Here is a 21,045-nt window from a genome sequence, read left to right as displayed (position 1 = left end):
CAACATTTTAATTTTGAAAAGACTCCTCCTAATTTTGTTGATGCAGTCGCGGACGCGTTTCAGCCTTTCATTTCTTGCCGCTTCATCAGGACAAGGGTAGATCTGATACAGACTCTTCGGGCCTCACAAAACCTATATATCACCCAGTCAGCCAACATCCGGGTACAAAATTGCCCATCTCTGCTAGATACTTTCGCCTCCTGGGTATCGTGGACTTCAAGCCCGTCCACGTCGTCACCCGGCGTATCTTATCTGGATTATATATAGGTTTTGTGAGGCCTGAAGAACTCTGAATAAGGAGTGTACATGTGTTTGTATAATATCTACGGGTTTTTTGTAATTGTTGTTGTATATAGTGTGTTTTTGTATTATATTGTGATTTTGAATATGTGATTCATTGTCCTATCATATGTGTTGTATATATCATGTTTGATATACATGTATTTATTATATTTTTTTGTGTATCCAGCACACATGGCTTTTGCAATTTGAACTTTTTATACACATTTTGAGTGTGCAGGAGAAAATAACTAACTTCCTTATGCAAGATGTTGTTCTTCTACACCACTTTTTGCAGCAAGTTTCAAATTTGCCAACTAACACAGGTTCTCACATCGGTCAGAAACAAAAAAACACATTTGCTGACATTTGTGAAGGACTTCTTGGACCTGTGCGTCCAAAGCACTGGATCTCCACACACCCCTACAGGTGGCAGAAAGGTAAGACTGGGGCCACAGCCTTACGGATATCTGAAACACTAGTCTTCCAGCTTAACACTGACAACTGTTCCTCCAATCAGGGAGAGCAAAGGGGTCTTTGTCAAAATATTGAGTCAATGAATCAATCAGGAGTTTGTTAAGCGCGGCTACTCACCCATAAGAGTCTCAAGGCGCTGGGGGGGAAGGGTGCAGGATCCATTCCATCAAGGAGGGGGTCTGTCGAACAGTGAAGTTGTCTTTCTAAGGTAGAGCGGAAGGGTGTTCCAGGCTTTGGCTACGAGGAAGGAGAAGGAGCGGCCTCCTGATCTGGTCTTTCTGGTGTGGGGGACCACAGCATAGGAGAGCTGGGCTGATCATAGGGTCCTTTGGGGTGCGTGGAATTTGAGTCGGCTGTTTAGGTATGCTGGTCCAGTGCCATGGAGGGCCTTGTGTGCATGGGTGAGTATCTTGAAGGTGATTCTCGCCTCGACGGGGAGCCAGTGGAGTGTGCGCAGGTGCTGGGAGATGTGCCAGTGTCTTGGCAGGTTGAGGATCAGTCTTGCAGCGGCGTTCTGGATGTTCTGTAGCTTGCGGTGAGGTTTTTGTTTATTACGGCATAGAGTGCGTTGCCGTAGTCGAGTCTGCTGGTGACCAGGGCGTGAGTGACGGTCTTTCTGTGTTCGAGGGGGATCCATTTGAAGGTCTTACGAAGGAGGCGGAGGGTGTGGAAGCAGGAAGACGAGACAGAGTTGATCTGGTGATCGATTATGAGCTCGGAGTCTAGGATGCTTCCTAGGTTGCGTGCGTGGTCCGTAGGGGTTGGCGGGTTTCCGAGGGCGGGGTCACCAGGTGTTGCTCCAGGCGTCAGGGTTGGGGCCATTAGGAGTACTTCTGTTTTGTTGGTGTTTAGTTGTAGGTAGCTGTTTTTCATCCATTTGGCAACGGCTTCCATGCCTTCTCGAAAGTTGTGTCTGGCGGTTTTGGGTTTGTTGGATAGGGAGAGGATGAGTTGGGTGTCGTCTGAGTATGTCACAATGTTGAGTCTGTAGGCTCCTACGATGGGGGCGAGCGGAGACATGTAGACGTTGAAGAGCATTGGGCTGCGGGAGGAGCCTTGGGGGACTCCGCAGGTGGTCGGTGTAGGATCTGAGAGGAAAGGGGAGAGTCTCACCCGCTACGTTCTATCAGAGACGAAGGAGCGGATCCAGTAGAGGGCTTTGTCCTGTATTCCTGCATCGTGGAGTCTGCATATTAAGGTGCGGTAAGAGACTGGGTTGAATGCCTCAGAGGTCGAGGAGGATGAGGGCTACTGTTTCTCCTTTGTCCAGTAGAGTGCGGATGTTGTCTGTTGTGGCGAGGAGGGCAGTTTCTGTACTGTGTTTTTTTCTGAAGCTGGATTGGGTGGAGTCGAGAATGGTGTGCTCTTCGATGAATGTGGCGAGTTGGCTGTTGATGGCTTTCCCAATGACTTTCGCTGGGAACGGGAGCAGGGAGATGGGTCTGTTGTTTTTTTGGTCGGTGGGGTCCGCCAAGTGTTTCTTCAGGAGGGGGTTGATCTCAACGTGTTTCCAGTCATTGCGGAATGAGGCGGTTGCCAGGGATTCGTTGATGGTGTGGCGGAGCACGGGTGCGATAGTGTCAGCTGCTCTGTTGAAGATGTGCTGGGAGCAGGGGTCCGTGGGGGCTTTGACTTCATTGTATTCAGTGTGTCTTCGGTGGTGAGGGCTGTCCATTTGTCAATCGCTGGTTTCTGGGTGTCTGGGGTGGTTGGTGAGGGTTCAGTGCGTTTGTTGTCTTTGTCGAAGTTGTCGTAGATGTTCTTGATTTTGTGGTGGAAAAAGGAGCCAAGTTTGTCGCAGAGGTCTTGTGAGGGAGAGATGTCAGTAGACTTGCTGGTGGGTTGGGCAAACTCCTTGATGATGTTTAAGAGTTCCTTGCGGTCGTGCGCGTGGGTGGAGATTCTGACTTCAATCGCTTTTTATCTCGTTTCTCTGATGAGTTGGTGGTGGGCTTTGGTGGTGGCTCTGAAGTTGTTGTGGGCTTCTGTGGATTTGATGTTCCTCCAGGCTTTTTCAAGGCCGCGGCAAGTGCGTCTGGACTCTCCAAATTCGGTGGTGAACCATCTGGCTTAAATGGTGCAGGTATTGTTGTTTTTCTTGAGAGGGACTATGCTGTTGGTGCTATCCGTGATCCATCTGTGCAGGGTCGGGCTGCGGTGTTGGTGTCATCTTTTTCTGTGATGGTTGGGGTGGAGTTGTTGAGTGAGGAGGTGAGATGGTCATCGGTGATTTTGGTCCAGTTTCTTTGTGGGAGCAGGTGTTGGTGTCTGTGGATGGTAGGTGTTCTGAAGGTGAAGTGGACGCAACAATGGTCGGTCCCTGGGAGTTTGGTTGTGTGACTGAAGGTGATGGAGTTTACTGTTGTGAAGAGGGGGGTCGAGGGTGTGTCCTGTTGAGTACATGAGCTCAGTCACGATCTGGCGGAGTCCAATGTTGTGGAGGTTGTCGAGGAGGGATGCAGTGTTGGGGTCCAGTTGGTTGTCGAGGTGGAAGTTGAGGTCTCCCAGTAGGGTGTAGTTGGTGATGTGATGGCTTGTGGGGAGATGATGTCCGTGAGTCTACAATTCAACACACACCTGTGTAAATGGTGCGGAGGCCGTCACTAGCCGATGGCCAGTTCCGTAGTTTAACTATTTAAGATAATAGCCGTGCACGGCACTTTGGTTTATCCTAGGATTAGGGCGTAGGTCGTGCTCCTATGTGTACCCCCCGCTCGGGAGTACGAAATAAACTGAGGATTGCGCTGGCACTCAACAATGCCAGTGTCACATAGAGCATTGTTGAGTACCGACTGATTGAAAAAAAGTTTTGAAACTGGCAAACAACAACTTTCAACAAGTATGAATAAAATACTAAAGAGTGTTGAACCAAAAAACAGCCTTTGTTGAAAACTTTATTGTTCAAAGCCTTGCTGACAAGTTCAGCACACAACAGTCTGTGCCCTATGTGACACTGGCATTGTTGAGTGCCAGCGCAATCCTCAGTTCCGTAGTTTGCCAGTACTTCAAGCCTTGTATCACAAGGGCAGACTATGTGCCATGAATCGATTCAGGAAATTCCACAACACACACAAACACAACACACATTAAACACCCACACAGTATGAAAAGTATTCGACCCAAGCACAAACGCCCTATCACAAAACCCACACAAGTGCTTAGGTTTACTCTAGCAGAGGAGCCGGTGGCGGCTGGCAGCACCAGCCCCTTGACAATATAAGGCCTGGATAACCTTGACGTTTATGAGCCTTGTACACAGTTATTTTCTTCTTCATTCCTTTGACAGGGCTGCAGCGTGATATAGTTACCTTAGACAGTTGGGAACCCTCGGCCAGCTCTTAGAAACCTATTAATGCCTGTTTCATCTCAGATATATACTGAGCTATGACCTTGTTAACGACCTCATAAAAGCCTCTACATCCTTTTACCTGCACACATTCACAAAACTACTAATTCTGTAATCTGGCAATTGAACTTTGCAGGCTTTGAATTACCCAACGTTTATATCAAATTAATCTATAATTATCTGTGTGTCCCTTTATCCCATTTTTAGGTCAAGCATTTGAGACCTCTTGTATATACTTTAGTATATATTTACATGTGTATGTACTTTGTGGGCTCTGGAGATCAGCCCTAGGACTTGTCTGCTTCTGCTTAGGGACTTTTTTTCTGTTCAACTGCCTCTATTTTACCGTCTTAATAGAAAACGACCAGCAGAGGTCAGTAAAATGCCAGATTTGCTTTCTGCTTAGGGACTTTCTTTTTAAAATGTTTCTAGCAACTGCTACTATTTAAATTTCTTGATAGAAAACAACCAACAGAGGTCAGTAAAATACCAGAATCACTTTAGCATTCCCTAGATTCCAGTCAATAGAAATTGTCTTCCATGAGCGCCTGTAGATAATAATATATTTTTTTAGGTCTTGAGTGGCGTACTGCGCATATGCGCAGTCGAGCTCATGAGATTTTATGTCTTAGAGTGAGTTTCAATAGCGAGGGTTAGGCCACAGTGTTTTTTGGACGCTGCACCGGATCAATCCCAGGGCCGGTAAATGGATATTATTAAACAGCGGGGGCGGGGGAGAGTGCAAGCTAGGAAAGAAAATCTGCAGTGGGCTGCCTTTGAGCCGAGCGAGCCTGCCTGCTGTGACAGGGCAATTGGTGACATGCTTTTAGCCATGTTATAGGCAGAGGTGTAAACTGAAAATTCCAATATATTGCAGACATTCTTATGCACACGAGCCAAAGGGGCCCCACTGCGCCGCAGATGTTACGGTGCCCCTAGGTTGCTGCTCTGTACCCAAACCACGCTAAGAACACGCAAGTCTTAAACGAGTCCAGGACACACTCAACAAGTTATACTGGGGCCGTCTCGGATCTGGCTGGATTCTTCATACAGATGTTTTCCCTCGTACTAGAACAAAATACTGCAAAAAAAATCTCGATTTAGGTAGTTAAACTCTACACACTCGACCTCCATATTAACACAAGTGTACGAGAGTAGGCGTGGTTTAGACGGCCGGAAAGGGAAGTCTTCTTAATCATTAAAGAAGCTTTCTGACTCATTTTCGACCGGTACCTTCACCATTTGTCAGTACCCCGGGTACCCAAATTTATGAGTCACGAAAATGTGCTTAGTTGGTATTCAGTTTATCTCTGCTGGGAGTGTTTTGCAGCCTTCTCAGCCAAAAAACCACAGTGGGTGTTTTTTTGCATTGGTATGTTATTTTCTTTTTTTTTCCAAACAAGTGCCTTGAAGTAGCTTGCCTAGGGGGTGCTAGAGTACCTCTCCGGGATGCGCTGAGAGTGAACCCCTGGTGGTGCCAAACAACAGCGACCCCCAGCCTCCACTGCATCATCCCTGTTCTATGAAATGTCCTCTGATGAGAGCAGGCAGGAGCGCATTATTGCCTCGCGTCTTTCATCTTCCCTTTCTCCCCTCGCTGCTCGTGACCCCGCACCCCCTTCTATCTGGTAATCCAAGAACTCTTTTCACTTTCGGAACCGGCAGCAGATGTCTTTCATTAGTCTGTCCAAACCTGCCATTGTGTGCCATCAATGCTGCTGCAGTCATGGAGAAATGTGTCATGTGAGTGCTTTTGTGTGTGCGTCTGTGCGTGTATTAGGGGTGTGTGCAGACGCATGTGTGTGTGTTTGTGCGCCTGTGCCTGTATGAAAGACTGTTCACATTTGTGTGTGATTGTGTATGTCTGTGCGTGTGATGGTGTGTGCATGTACTTGGGTGTTTTTGTACTAGAGCATGGGATTGTATGTGTGCTTGTGCGCGCAGATGTTTCTGTATGTGTGCTTATGTCTGTGCGTGTGATGTGGGGTGCATGTACTTGAGTGTTTTTGTACTAGAGCATGGGATTGAATGTCTACTTGTGCGTGTGGATGTTTCTGTATGCATGTTTGTGTGCGCCCTCTGTTCACGTATGAGAGTGTGTGCGCACATTTGTGTGTGCTTGTGCCTGTCTGTGCGTGTGATGGCGTGTGTGTATGCATGTACTTGTGTGTACGTTCTTGAGTGTTTTTGTTCTGGGGAGTGTGATTGTATTTGTGCTTGTGTTTTTGGTAGTTTCTGTATGTGTGCTTGTGTGTGTGTGAATCTGTGCGTGTATGAGAGTGTGAGCGCATTTGTGTGTGCTTGTCTGTACATGTGATGGTGTTTGCTGGCTGGGGGATGGTGTTGCATGCACACGAGGGAACTTGGAGCGATGTTTCTCAGTCATCTCGCGATTGTGTTTATGGGTGTAGGTAGGTATGTTTCTTGTTTAAGTTTATACGAACACAAATGATGCACATGGTTATTTATTTTACTGAATCAATCTGGCGTTTTTTAATACATTTCAAGCATATGTAGTATAATGTTACTTGTAAGGAAACATTTGCTGTTTTTGGACGGAGAGAAGAGCGCACGATTTATTGTTCAACCTAAAGCCTATTCAGACTAAAATGCTGATCTCCTGTGAAATATGCATCTAATTTAGGGCTCGTACCAAGATTTGCAGTCTTTTGTGCTCAAGTCCGAGCGTTAAGAAGATCGTATTTCTAAAACTGATAAACGAAACAACTACTGGGGCACCCTGTTGAGCTCCATAACAACCGACTTGATTTTTTGATAATTATTTCAAGTGCAAAGTTATTGTGCAATTCACTATTTAATGTGAACACACAGTCTAAGACAAAATCTGCTTTAAAACGATAGTTAATTTAGTTTGTAGTGTTACACAACATTATCCCACCACTTGTCCGCGGAGTATGTCCATTGACTTGTTTTTTTCAAAGTACCTACAGCTACACTTGACTGGTCATATACGCTATTTTACGGTTGTATTTGTTAATAGGAGTCTTTTCAGTGCCTATTAAACTTTCTGGATGTTTTTGTTTATAGACACGTATTAATAGCAACGTTGAGGTCTATGATTAATTACTGTGTATGAAACCAGTGTTTTTGAGTGCTAACGTTTTTTCTGAAGAAAATGAAATGTTCAGTTAACTTGCTGGGAAGCATTGTACGTTTGAGCCCACAATCCCTGTTGGTAGCAGTGGTTACAAACAGCTGCACTTACTGTCTTAGAACTTATTTTTAAACCGTGAAGAGAGGTATTGGAACTAATACTGCATCCTATTTGGGCAGGAATCCTCTCGGTGGACTTCCATTTCACGACGCTTTTGCTCGGTACGAATTGTAGATGTGATACCCTGTTTATATTGTTCTGTTGTGGCCCTATCCAATACTTGTAGTTCTGCTTCCCAGGGCCTTTTAAGGTGTGGCCACACTTGTTCTCTCATGTCTCACGTCGGTGTGTGTTCAAGCGGCGATTTTGCTGTACAAAATTAATTTTTTCAAGTGAATCCTTTTAACAGATTCATTTAATCTGGCAGCGTAAATGCAGCTACTTCAGTATTGTCTCACCCCTTTGTCTCCTTTTCGGAATCTTTTTTGTGTCCTCGTGCATTTGCTCTGTACATGGCATTCAGCGCTGCTCTTGCTGGAAGCAAAGCTAGCTGAGCAATAAGCTGGGGCTATGTCGTCTTGTAAGACCTTCAGTGAAAAAGTTTGGAGCGAGACACTGATTACTGCAAAATCAGTTCTTCAGGTGAGATCTTAATCTGAACATGGCAGTTCCTTATTTATTTGGACATCTGGCTATGTACTTTTGTGGCAATTTCCACCATAGTGCACTGTAACTGAAATGTGCGTAGTGCCCATTCTGCCATTAGTGTGGCCTTGTAGCACTGCCTGTTGTCTGGGTCTTACATAGCCACGTAGTTCGCAAATTTCCATTGATGGTTAAGTCAGAGTCGATATTTGATGATGTCATTCAGGTATTGTGGTCTGGTTATTCATAGAGGTATTGATTAAGGATTTCGGCTCATAGGTGTTTAAAGGGTCTTAGGGATTGGTTGCATGCCTTGTAGGCCAATACCTTAACAGTTGCCCAGCAGCTTGATATAGGTGGAGCGTTATGTTGCTGATTTTGTGACTTGATTTTGCTGGATTGGCCATTTACAAGACTAGTTTTTGGCATGTGATGGAGTGACTCCGGTACCTCATGGCTTAATCACCACGCACCAGCCACTTCCAATGCAAACAGCGCAGATGTTGGAAGAGGCTGTCTGCTTCCAGGGGGTCCGGTGTCCCCCAGCCGAGCGATGACACTCCTGCCCCCTCCTGCTGGTGGCCCCACCCTGCCCCCTTCCTTCCAGGGTGTCTTGCACCTCCTCTAACCTCGTCACCAAACCAAACGCTGCCTCTTCCCTAGGCGCCCAAGCCAGTGCCACCCCCCCCCCCCCCACCGCTCCCGCTTGCACGCCCCTTCCACCGCAGTCGCGCTGCGACCTCGCCAGACCCACGGCACCAACAAATCCCCGCACCCCCAGCAAGACTTCACCAATGGGGGGGGCCCAGTGCGAGGCTAGCTGAGGACCGCTGATCATGGCCTGCAGAGATACGAGTTCCCATTTCTCAAGCTGGGGAGACAACAAACTAGGTAAGCAGAAACGTAATGTGAATCCGCAGCAGTGGTAGAAGGTGAAAGAGGACTCCAGTGCTGGTTATTGTTAGCAGTTCATGCAGCGATGCACCTTTTGGGTAACACAAGTAATAATAACTTTCTTTAGAGTTTGGTGATTTAAAGGTGCTGCACCACACCTCCTCACTGTCCCCCTCAGTGCACAATACCTCCTTACTGCCCCCTCAACGCACAATATCTCCTCACTGCCCCCCTCAGTGCACAATACCTCCTCACTGAACCCTCAACGCACAATACTTCCTCACTGCCCCTCTCAGCGCAAATGTCTCCTTACTGTCCCTCTCAGTGCACAATACATTCTCCCATTTGCAAGATTAAGCTATTGGCTTTGTAAATAACAATGCCATTTATTTATCTGTTTTCAAAACCAATACATAAATAAAAATGTTGTCATTTACAATGCCAATAGCTCTAACTTTTGCAAAGGCAAGACCGTTGCATTGTAAATGCTTGTTTAATCTTCTTTTTTCAGTGATATGACCACCGAAGGCACTGACTTTATATTAAAAACAGAGCTTGGACTATATAATTTCCCGCTGAAAGGCAATTTTCTCTCCATGTGTTCCCATACCTGGCGTGTCATGGAATTTGGTGCTTACTTTCCCTCCTCGTTAAAGAACAGTAGTAGATGTTTCAGCACCCAGGCTAATGTGCTGCATAGCTAAATACATATAAGGTCCCAAAGGCGAGACCGATTGCATTACAAATGCTCGTTTTCTAAATTAGGGTGTGCACTCCTAGCTGCTGCTTGGATTACGTGGCTTCGGAGACCTCACAAAATAAATTTCCATAGCAAGAATACAACAAACGTGCAGTTTAAAATTCAGCAGGAAGTATTCACGACCTAGTCGTATATTTCATTTTTTTCAACACAACTTGGTATGAAGTAAGGAGTGCCCTCTCTGATCCTGCAGCTTTGCAGATGGGCATGTCTTCCTACACTTGTTCAATATAATATTTACACTTGTGGAAGCTAAGGTGGACCCGACTGCTGAAAAAGCTTCCCTGTGACTAACACTGACATGCTCACCACTTGAGCAGACTCAGCATGCTCTTAAAATACCACACTGTATTACCCAATGTTTACTTTTTCTCTCTTAGCCCTGAGTTTACTTTTACGGATCTGTGCCTTTCGGCTCCTCTTCTAAAGCACTCTTCCTTCCCCATCTTTGTCAGCAGACACCTTTTGGACTGCTGTCTTTTCTCTTGCAGTGATTGCACACCAGATATTGCTGCAACGCATGCAGTCCCATGCTCTTCAGGGACGGTTTCTTTTATTCTAGGCATCCGCGGGCTGATCAGAGGTTGCCTCATGGGATTCTCTCTCGTCACTTTGAATTTATTTTCACCTCTGATTTGATCAGAGACTATTCTAGTCTTAGGCAGCTCTGGACGTTATGCCATACACTCCTCCGATTTCTCCTACTTTTAAAAAAAAAATTCGATGTGCACTTCAAGCTGCCGCTTTCCATTTAATATAGTAAAGTTTGGGTGCCTTAGTTAATTCCTCGAGTTCTTCAGGGAGTCCCTCGGGTATTTCAGTCTCTCTCAGTAGTTCAAAATCTCTGGGGGAAACATAACATGTCTGTGAGGCTTGCGTGTTAAAATGGAAAAGGCCTTCTGACAAGGGCTATAGTTGAACACTAAAATAAAAGGCAATAAAGGATAAAACATCAAATACATTAGTCAGAAATTAGAAGCATGGGGGTTAGCTTCAGATCCTGAGCATTGCACTTGAGATGATCAGCCCCACAATGCTGGAAAAAAGTACATTAGTAAAATAGGTCTTGGTGTCAGTCATGGTGACGTGCACTGGGATGGCATTAGCCCGGGCCTGACTATTCATAATCCTACAGCCTAGAAGGTGGACCTGGATTTGGATCTGAAACCTCATGTTAACACTTGTAGACTGCGGAGGGTATTAAAGACTAGGCTACTGGTAAAAACTCTTACCCAGCTTTCGCCACACTTATGGTTTGTTGCTCCATTGCTTCGTGAATGCTCGTTCTGTCATGCTCCTTGATGCTATTGAACTCATCAATGCAGCAAAGTCCTCCATCAGCAAGCACCAGTGCTCCAGCCTCCAAATTCCACTCTCCCGAGTCTTTCACCGCTGTCACTGTCAAACCTGTAGGAAAATAGATCAACACATGACTATATCTGATTATAGTGTCTATCACCACCTAGATCTTAAAACCTGGATTGACCTTACGCGAACATTGATGTAGAAAGCATCAGATGCGTAGCACCAGCACAGTGCTTTCTTCAAGCTCTTTAATGGTCACTGAAAAACCGTTCATCATCAAAATGATTTATTTATTTATTTATTTTATTTATTTCAAAGTTTTATATAGCGCGGACAAGATCTTCGCAGATATCAGAGCGCTTTACATAGAAGAGTACATGAGGGAACAAAGTCAAATAGGTAAATCAATAGATCATACAGTACAGAAGGGTACATGAGGGAACAAAGTCAAATAGGTAAATCAGTAGATCATACAGTACAAATAATACAAACGCCTCTCTGCATTTTGCTCTGACCTGTTTGGAGTTCGCCACCTGACCTGTTTGGAGTTCGTCACCAGCCCACCAGCCCACCAGCCCACCAGCCCACTTCTTGCGGAACCCGCTCCGCGGGTCCCGCTGCGCCAGGAGTGCTGCCTGCTGTCTTACACAAGGGGACGCTGAGGGAAGGATTTTTGACGGGGCTGCGAGCGAGTGCGCGCGCTGAACTGGGACTGCATATCCCAGGAGCGCCCGCCTGCCTGCTTGACTGCTTACACCTGGGCCGCTCTCCCCGACCCCTCCCCCCTCTCAACGAGTGCTTATGAACTGTTTCCCTGGATCTGGCGAGTGGGACGCCTCTCTGCATTTTGCTCTGACCTGTTTGGAGTTCGCCACCTGACCTGTTTGGAGTTCGTCACCAGCCCACTTCTTGCGGAACCCGCTCCGCGGGTCCCGCTGCGCCAGGAGTGCTGCCTGCTGTCTTACACAAGGGGACGCTGAGGGAAGGATTTTTGACGGGGCTGCGAGCGAGTGCGCGCGCTGAACTGGGACTGCATATCCCAGGAGCGCCCGCCTGCCTGCTTGACTGCTTACACCTGGGCCGCTCTCCCCGACCCCTCCCCCCTCTGCACCAATTTGTGTTCATAACGTTCATTACGCACCTTGCATCCCCGCTGCGCTGGAGCGCGCGGGAGGGCGCCGGGAGAAGCCCGGGACAAGGGCGGGACCGTCTGTGGCCGTCCGGGGCCGCTGGAGGCCGGGCTGGGCCACCCCATTAACATCCACGGTCCAGGTATTGACCCACCCACTGATATAGCATTTGACTTGTGACTTGTGTGTCTAGTGGGCTTACTGGTGGGTTGAAGGGGGGATCCCTCTACTATGGCTTCCTCAACAAGCACCTCCACCCTCCTACCTCCAATGGCCGAGGCAGAGCCGGCTGTTATGGGCCCCCTTGATTCCTACTTTAAACGCTTGCCACAGGATATAGATAAAGAAATCGCACTGGCGGAAAGGCGAGCTGGGCGTAGGCTCTCGATTGAGCTTTTGAAAAACCCGCCTGTTAAAAATCAAGGTCTGAACTTTCCTGCGCTGGTCACACCTTTGTCATCTTTTGTTTTACCAGCCACTCAGGATTTATTACTTGACTTATCCTCCCATAATGAGCTAACTGACATCTCACCACTAGTCTCCGTAACAACTAGTCTATCTGTTGAGCAATCTGATGTAACTAGCCAACTATCCAAAGAGAAAGGAGATGTGGTAAAATCTAGTGTGTATTTGGAAGTGCCTAAACCTAAGCCCGGTGTCAAAAGGAAATGGGGAGTTACTGCCAAAAAACTACAACCCCAAAAACCTGTTAGAAAGCATAGGAAGGTGGGTTCCAAACCATTCTCAAGTAATGACCTTGTAATGTCAACGGGGGAGGCCATAGCAGCTCAATCAGAAGTGGACCCTGTAACTATGGTGCCTCCTACAAAACCGGTGGCACCAGCCGTAGATCCAACCTGCATAGTAATACCGGGGCCACTATCTCCCAAACATGACTTCCTGGTAGAAGTGGAAAAAATAATGCGTTCCCTCCTACATCCAGTAGAGCTTAGACTGCAAAAGTTAACTGAACAACTTGACCACCTAGAACAAGCTAGCCTAGATAATTTCTTTTCTATCAAATCACTAATTAAGGCTGGCAATAAAATGGGTGAGATTGGGAAACACCAACAGATAGTTGATAAAGACCAAGGAGTCGCGTTGGTAGACTCACAATTCGCGCCTGCAAATGTTACTCCTGTCCAGGGAAATAAAGGGGTGAATAGCAAGGATGTATCTGATTTAATGTCCACCAAAACCGTTAGCAATAGTGGGAAAACTAAGCCCAATAACACTGCCAACAAGGGTAGCAAGGTTAGTGTGAAAAACCTGCCCACCACTATTAGTAAAAATGCCACACCTCTGCCGACCGGACCGGGGAAAATTGCGGCCAAAGGGCCAGGAAAGGACAAAATCCCTTGTAGCAATGGCAACGGGAATAAGGGGGGGCCTACCTCCCAGATAGCAATGGGTGGTGGTCCCACAAGGGATGCCCCTAGTACCGGGAACAGGACTAATTCTGTTGTGGCAGTGGAAAACATCCTTACACAGTGCCGTGCTCCTCCTGAGCAAGCACAAACAGAACCCCATATAACTAAACCACCGACTAGGATCCCCCCAGTACAGCTCACCCCGGACTCCCACCCATATGTGGCCATACTTATGAATGTACCACCACTAATGGAGGGCCAAAGAGAAACCTATGACATGCTAAAAAACAAGGCCATGCATTGGCTTAGCGTCAATAGACCCCTGCCAGGGGGAGTGGATGGCTTGATAATTGGGGCAAGAAGGGTTAACTGGATAGGGAATACTTTAAAAAAGCAGGGGGGTGAGTGCATTATAATTAACTTCCAGGATCCAAGGGTTGTGGGGTTGATAACGGGACCTGGCTGGAATACTAATATAGGTGGGATTGGGGTTGTGGACCTCACTTTCTTTTATCCCAGACCGGTCATTCACCTAGGGGGCTGTAGGGAGCTACTGAGATCCAGTCCTTATACCGGGGTAGAGGCTGGCCCCATAGCTGCTCCCATACCAAGACCAAATAATTGCTATATACCAGCATTTATTCCCCAAAATGGGCAGGGGCAGATGAGATGGGGATGTTGACATAGATCAGTCACGCAATTACATCTGGAAGGGGAAAAAGCTGGGTGGAGTAACCCTGTTGAAACAATGATATACAACGAAGTTGAAACGAGCCCATCATCTGAAGTAGTGAAGGTGAATGATGGGAGCACCATTGCAAGTCCGGCAGGTTGTGCGGGTGAACTAGGCATTTCAACCACTATTTGTATGAAGGATGGAATAGGTGTAAATTGTGTAAATATTGCTTTAGGAAAGGATTGTGATGGTGGGAAGCCGGATGATTTCTTGCCCATGGCATTTAACAAAAAGGGCACTTGTATAGAAAACACTCTGGAGAGACTTTTGTCATGGAACATAGCGGGCTTGGGGGCCAGACTATTGTCACAGCATTGGATTGATTTTGTAAATGGATTCGAAATGTGCCTTTTCCAAGAGACGTGGGCTTCTGACCCAATTTATCTCCAAGGATATTTAAATTTTTGTATACCAGCTACGAGAGGCCCCAGGGGTAGACCTATGGGTGGCCTCGCAATTTGGATCAAACAAAACTCTAATGTTAAAGCAAAAATTATTGATCTAGGTTGCAAGGACATACAATTATTGAGATTATCCGTAGGAAAGGGTGGTTTGATAGACATCTACAATATATATGCTAGGGGCAGGAGTCTTGGGAATTCTCCTACCCTAGAGGTCCTATCCGCCTCCCTTGAATCCCGGTCACTGGGAAACAAAGTAATCTTGGCTGGTGATTTGAATAGGACTTTTGAGCCTCTAGAAAACAATGCATACCCAATAGGAATTGAGGAAGATGCCCTTTGGGGCATCCCAAACCTAAACCTCATACCTGTGAAGCGCTGGACAAAAGACATTCTGTTGTTGAACGCGTTATGTTTGGAGTATGGTTTGAGGGCCCTCAATGGCAGGACAAAAAGTGACCAAGGTGGCAATTGTACATTCGATAATGGGTACAATAAAAGTAGGATTGACTATGTCATCTGTAGTCTTGAGTTATGGTGTGGAGTGGGCGACATGGAAATTGTGGGGAGAGTAGAAAGTGACCATAACCCCCTCTGTGTCTCCCACTCATGGTGGAAGGCTGCACGAACTAACCTAGTTTCAGGTTGTGGGAGTGTACCTGTTATGGCTAATGACTTAAGACGGGTGAGATGGCCTTACGTCCTGGCCAATTCATCCATTATGGAGTCCATTAATATGGAGACAGTCAATGCTATTGATGCCATGGCAAAAGTAGACAAGGTAACACCAGACTCTGCCCAAATAGCTGACATACACGACACATTCTTCTCCTTGATAAAACCGCACTTTACCAAGCCTCCAAAGACTACCAGGAAAGCACCAATTACAATGGCGACCTGGTTCAACAAACAGTGCAGGGTAGCCAGACTGGAGTTGGGCAGAGCACTCAAAATCAGGGACAAGGCCTCGATTAGCGCCACCAGGAAACTCTATAAGGACAGTATCCACAAGGATAAGAAGCGGTGGGATGAGGAGTACTGGGAGGAGTTACTCGAGGCTTCAGGACAAAAGGATTCCAGACTTTTCTGGAAAATTGTGAAATGGGGAAGAGGGGGCGCCCCTAACAATCCCGACAACAATGTCGATGAGGCGTTGTGGGTCGAATATTTTAAACCCCAGTATGCTGAGAGTAGGGATACAATGGCCATTGAACCAATCCCTTTGGTATTCTGCAAGGGTGATTTATTCTCAACTAAGGACGCGGAACACGTAATAGCAAGTTTGCAGGGGGGAAAAGCCCCTGGGCTTGACGGAATCCCCTCAGATATTTTTAAACACGACAAGGTCCAGTGGGCAAAATACGCGACCTTGTTGGGAAACGGCCTAGCGAAAGGGGCAAAAATCCCAAGTATATGGAATGGGGCAATAATAATACCGATCTTCAAGAAAGGGGATCGGTCACTCCCGGCAAATTATAGACCAATAAGTTTGCTGGCCACCATGCAAAAAGTAGTGGGGAAGATGCTGGTCGACAAACTTATGGCCTGGGTAGATGATAACAATGCTTTATCCCCCTTCCAGGCAGGATTCAGACGTGCAACCAGTACGGTCGACCAAATTTTTCGTTTCACCATGCTGCGGTGGGGGACTGTACTCCTGGGCAAAGGCAGCCTTTATGTAGCATTTGTTGATCTAAGGGCTGCCTTTGATCTGGTGCCCAGGTGCACGCTGTGGGAGGTTCTGTCCAAAATAGGGGTCCCACCTGATTTGCTTACGCTGATAATGCGTTTGCATGAAAGTAACTATGCAAAGGTTCAGTGGGGGAGGAATGGGGAAACCACTACCAACTTTCCAGTCGAGCGGGGGGTCCGGCAGGGATGTGCAATGGCACCCCTGCTGTTCTCCCTGTTCATTAATGGCATTGTAGACAGGATGACGGGTGCAATGGTTGACGCACCTTCGCTAGCGGGCATCAGAGTTCCAATTCTGATGTTCGCTGACGATACTTTGATCGTGTCCAAAACCCCGTCGGGTCTTCAGCGAGCTTTGACCATTTTTGACTCATTCTGCAAAGAACGGGGTCTTGAGGTTAATGTAAACAAAACAAAGTTGATGGCCTTTGGGCAAAAGCGTCAATCTCGACCCAATGTATTTTTGAACAATGCCAAATTAGAGTTGGTAAATGTTTTTACATACCTTGGGGTCGAGATTTCAAGCAAACTTGGTTGGTCACGTCACATAGAGAAGGCGGTGTTGAAACACCAACAGATCTCGGGAGCCCTTAGGGTTGAACAAGTAAAATCCAAAACCAGGCCTGTAAAACCTGTTCTGATGGTCTACGACGCTAAAGCCTTGGGCGCAACCCTCTACGGGGCTGAAGTCTGGGGCTTTGAGAGTCTTACTACCCTCCAAAGATCAGAGAACAGGTTTATGAGAGGGATAACCAGCCTACCCCAAAGTACACCACTGATACCGCTTGGTTTGGATCTAGGTAGAAGATCGCTTAGTGACCGTGCCCGTCTGAGGCCTATCCTCTATTGGAGACGCCTATGGACCACAATGGAAATTAGACACTACGCTGAGGGGTTCTTAGCACTAGCCAAATTAGATGTTTTCCACAAAATCACATGGTTAAAAATGCTAAGGGACACCCTTGCTGAGCTTGGGCTCTCCAAACTATGGGAAAACCCCCTCGGGGAAGTATTCCCAAGTAAATCCAGTATTAAAGAACTTTATTGGAATTATCTCGACCAGAAACTTTGGAGGAGCGTATCCTCGGAATCCATGGGGGGTAGATTTTTGGAAATTAAACAAAGACCTTCCTTAGAAAAATATTGGGACAGCATAACTGTCCCATTAGACAGGAAATTATTTTTCCAATTAAGGGCAGGTTCCCTCCCCCTGAGGTGCATGACGTCGAGATGGAGAACTAATAGTGACTCGTGTTGTCCGTCATGTGGGGCCCCTAAGGAAAGCATCGCACACTTTCTTTTTTTATGTGATGCTTATGTAAATGCAAGAAATTCTTGGCTGGCACCAGTTTGTAGGAACCTCGGTGTCCAAAGTGGTGTTGAGGGACTGAGAATTATTTGTTCCTCCACTGAAATACCAATCGTAGTTGGAACTGCTAAATATCTGGGGTGGGCTTGGTCTATAAGGAGGAGGGCTCTATCCTCTAATGTGTTATGAATTTTACACTTTCCTATGTACGACTTCTCCTTGCAGACAACAACTGGGAGATATATATGAATTTTAAATTTAAAAATGCGGCTAATATGTATGGCATCAGCTCCTATTGTATAAACTTAGGAATGGTCCGCAAATTGGAGGTTGCTATATTGTAACATGCATTTAGTTTCCGCATACCATGAAAAAGCTATTTTTTTAATTCTAATTGATAACAATTTTTATCTTATATATCATGTATTTTTTATAAATTATTGTTATACGATGTTGATGATTTTAGAAATGTATGCATTTTTATGTGTGTGCTTTTATGAGTGTATAACTCGAATAAAGCTTTTTCTACTACATAATACAAATAGGTGGCTGCAAAGCCAATCATGTGAGTGATAAGACAACTCATACAAATAAGTAAAGGGGTCAAGCAAGTAATACAGATCAGTGCAGGGTGTTAATAGGGTTCGAGATAGTAGATCAAGTGTATTTAGCCATAAGGATAGCTTTTACTTCTTTTTTAAAGAGTGTAGTGGAGGAGATAAGCCTGGTTTCGGGAGGGAGTGAGTTCCAAATCCTTGGCGCCATTCCTGAGAAGGAGCGCTTGTATGTTTTTTCCTTCCGGAATCTTCTAGGTTTCAGCTGAAGATTGTTTGTGCCTCTCGTGTTTCTGATTCCCCCAGAGATTGTCAATTTCTGAGCAAGGTAGCCGGGTGAATTTAGGTGTACCGCCTTGTGTGTCATGCAAGCGATTTTCAGATGTATTCTGGCTTCAAAAGGCAGCCAATTCAGGGACTTCAAGTCAGGGGTAATGTGGGAGTGCTTTTTTGACCCAGTGATGAGTCTCGCTGCAGCATTTAGAGACGCTTTTAGTGGTGCGGTTGTAGTTAGTGGGAGTCCGCAGAGGGCGGTGCTGCTGTATTCAATTCGTGGGATGACTAGTGCTTGTACCGCAGTTTGGAAGTCTTTGGCTGGGAGGAAGGGTTTAAGTTTCCTCAGAGTATTGATCTGGAAGTTCGCTCCCTTTGTTGCCTGGCTGATATGTTGCTGCATGCTGAGATTGGTGTCGAGTGTTATGCCTAAAGATTTTGCTGAGTCCACGATGGTGGGTTGGACATTGAGTGCGGTTAGGAGTTTAAGCCAATGTTGGGTGGTGGCTATCTTCGCTGGAGGTGAGATCAGAAGGAACTCTGTTTTCAGGGCATTGAGTTTGAGGTGATTGTCTGCAAGCCAGGATTGGGTGCATCTGATCGTTGAGTTCAGGAGCAGGATGTCGTTGGGTGATTGTAATTTGAGGTAAAGTTGGGTGTCATCGGCGTACATGTGAAAGTGTACATTGGATGCTTGTAGCAAGGTGGTGAGAGGTTCCATGACTAGGTTGAACAGAGTTGGGGATAGAGAGGATCCTTGGGGGACGCCTAGCGTTACAGGTATTGGCGCGGACATCAGGTTGTTGCTCTTGAATTTCTGCGACCTGTTGTGCAGAAAGGAAGTGAACCATTTGAGGACAGTTCCAGATAAGCCCATTCTTGTGTTTAGTAGTTCTAGTAGATTCTCATGTTTAACGGTGTCGAATGCGGAGGAGAGATCAAGAAGGATGAGGAGGCAGGTGTCGTTTTGGTCTAGCATTTGAAGTGCGTCGTCAATTATGTGAGTCATAGCAGTTTCTGTGCTGTGTCCTGCTCGGAAGCCTGACTGGTGAGGGTTGAGGAGATCGAATTGCTCAATGTGTTTAGTCAATTGTAGTTGTGCGCATTTTTCCAGCAGTTTGGCGAGAGTGGGGATATTGGTGATGGGACGGTAATTGTTGAGGTCAGAGGGGTCGGCTGTTGGTTTCTTTAGTAGAGGTGTGACCTGACCAACCTTGAGGGAGTCAGGTATGTTTCCTTGTTGGAGAGAGCTGTTGATGATTTTAGTCCAGAGAGGGAGAAGCAAAGGGGTAAAGTCTTTTACTGCGAAGGCAGGGAGGGGGTCCGTGAGGTGATTGGATGGTTTCAGGGTGCTGAGTAATTTGCCAATTTCTTCTTCCGAGTATGTGTCAAAGGTTGACCATGTAGCATTGTTTTTTGGTTCAGCGGGTGCTAGGCATTTGGATTTGGAGTAGAGGCTTGCGTCAATGAGGAGATCGCTTTTTATTTTGTCAGTTTTTTGGATAAAGAAAGCAGCGAAGTCTTCACAGGAGGGTGCCTCACGACCAGTGTTGAGTGGTTGAGGTTGTTCCTTGGATTGCGATTTGATTAGCTCAAACAGTTTTCTCGGGCGGTTTTTTGCTTGGTTAAGTTGGAGGCTGAAGAAGTCGGATTTTGAGCGTTTTATTTTCCTGAAGTAGGCGTTTCTCTTTTCCTTCAACTCCTTTAGGTGCAATGCGGAGGGGGCTGATCTCCAGGTCCGTTCTGCCATTCGCATGTCTCTTCTATCTTCGTTGAGACTCCCGTCGTACCATGGTTTGGAGATTTTAGTAGAGACTCTTTTTAGCTGCATAGGTGCAGCCTCATTAATTATAGAGGTCATAGTGTTGAGATAGTGGTCCGTCAGAGTTTGGACGTCCGAGGCGCCTGCAGGAGGGAGTAGGAGATTGCAACTGTTAGGGGGCAGAGAGCCTGGGTTGAGCTTTTTCGTGTCTCTTTTCCAGACTTTGGGCTTGGAGAGTTGCGCCGGGTTGACTTTGACTTTTTCGTTGATAAAGAATGTGATAATATGATGATCTGACCAGTCACAGGGTTGGATGGATTCGAGTTGGATAGAGTCCTCTTTGGAGATGATCAGGTCGATGGTAGAGCCTTTCACGTGGGTCGGGCTGTTGCATATTTGGGTGAGGTTAAGTGCATCGAGGAAATTTTTAAGACTATTTACCACCGCGTCGTTGCGGTCGTTCCAATGGAGGTTGAAGTCACCAAGGTATATTTGGGTGAGCTGGCGTCCGGAATTGGTTGAGATCATATCCATGATTTGTTGGGAAAAGGTGAGGTTGTCCCTGGGTGGGTGGTAAATGCTGTGAAGAGAGCATATCGGTTTGCCTTCACTAATAATGTCGAGGCAGATGTATTCCCAGGATGTTGGTGATGGTAGGGATGTGGAATTGACTTTCTGAACAGAGAGGTTATTCCTGTATATGCATGCGATACCGCCACCTATTTGGCCTGTTCTGTCGAGCCTGATAATGTGGTAGTTAGGAGGAACCAGAATGTCCATTATGGGTGTCGAATATTCAGTTAGCCATGTTTCAGTCAGGATGATTAGGTCAAGGTCCCGCGATAAGAGGAGCTCAGCAATGGCTGCCGAGTGTTTCGTGGCCGATCTGCAGTTGAGAAGAGCGCACTTGAGACGGGGTGTGTAGAGGGTGTTAGATGGTTCTAGCGAGAGAGGGACTTTTCTAAGGTTATTAGGGATGGAGAATCTGCTGTTTAGT

General features: G+C 46.5%; 1 protein-coding gene across 1 annotated transcript in view; it reads right to left on the bottom strand.

The window, feature by feature from the left end:
• The window catches only part of MCM9 (minichromosome maintenance 9 homologous recombination repair factor), a 441,313-nt gene that overhangs the window by 92,178 nt on the left and 328,090 nt on the right, over positions 1-21,045 (bottom strand). The window contains exon 8 of the mRNA XM_086926735.1: positions 10,749-10,923. Within this exon, the coding sequence (XP_086782861.1) occupies positions 10,749-10,923 (175 nt within the window). The remainder of the gene's footprint in view (positions 1-10,748; positions 10,924-21,045) is intronic.

The sequence above is a fragment of the Lissotriton vulgaris genome, chromosome 6 (genome assembly GCF_964263255.1).
Source record: "Lissotriton vulgaris chromosome 6, aLisVul1.2, whole genome shotgun sequence".
Lineage (NCBI taxonomy): Eukaryota > Metazoa > Chordata > Amphibia > Caudata > Salamandridae > Lissotriton > Lissotriton vulgaris.
The sequence above is the reverse complement of the archived record's forward strand: the minus strand, read 5'-3'. Positions and strand labels throughout refer to the sequence as shown.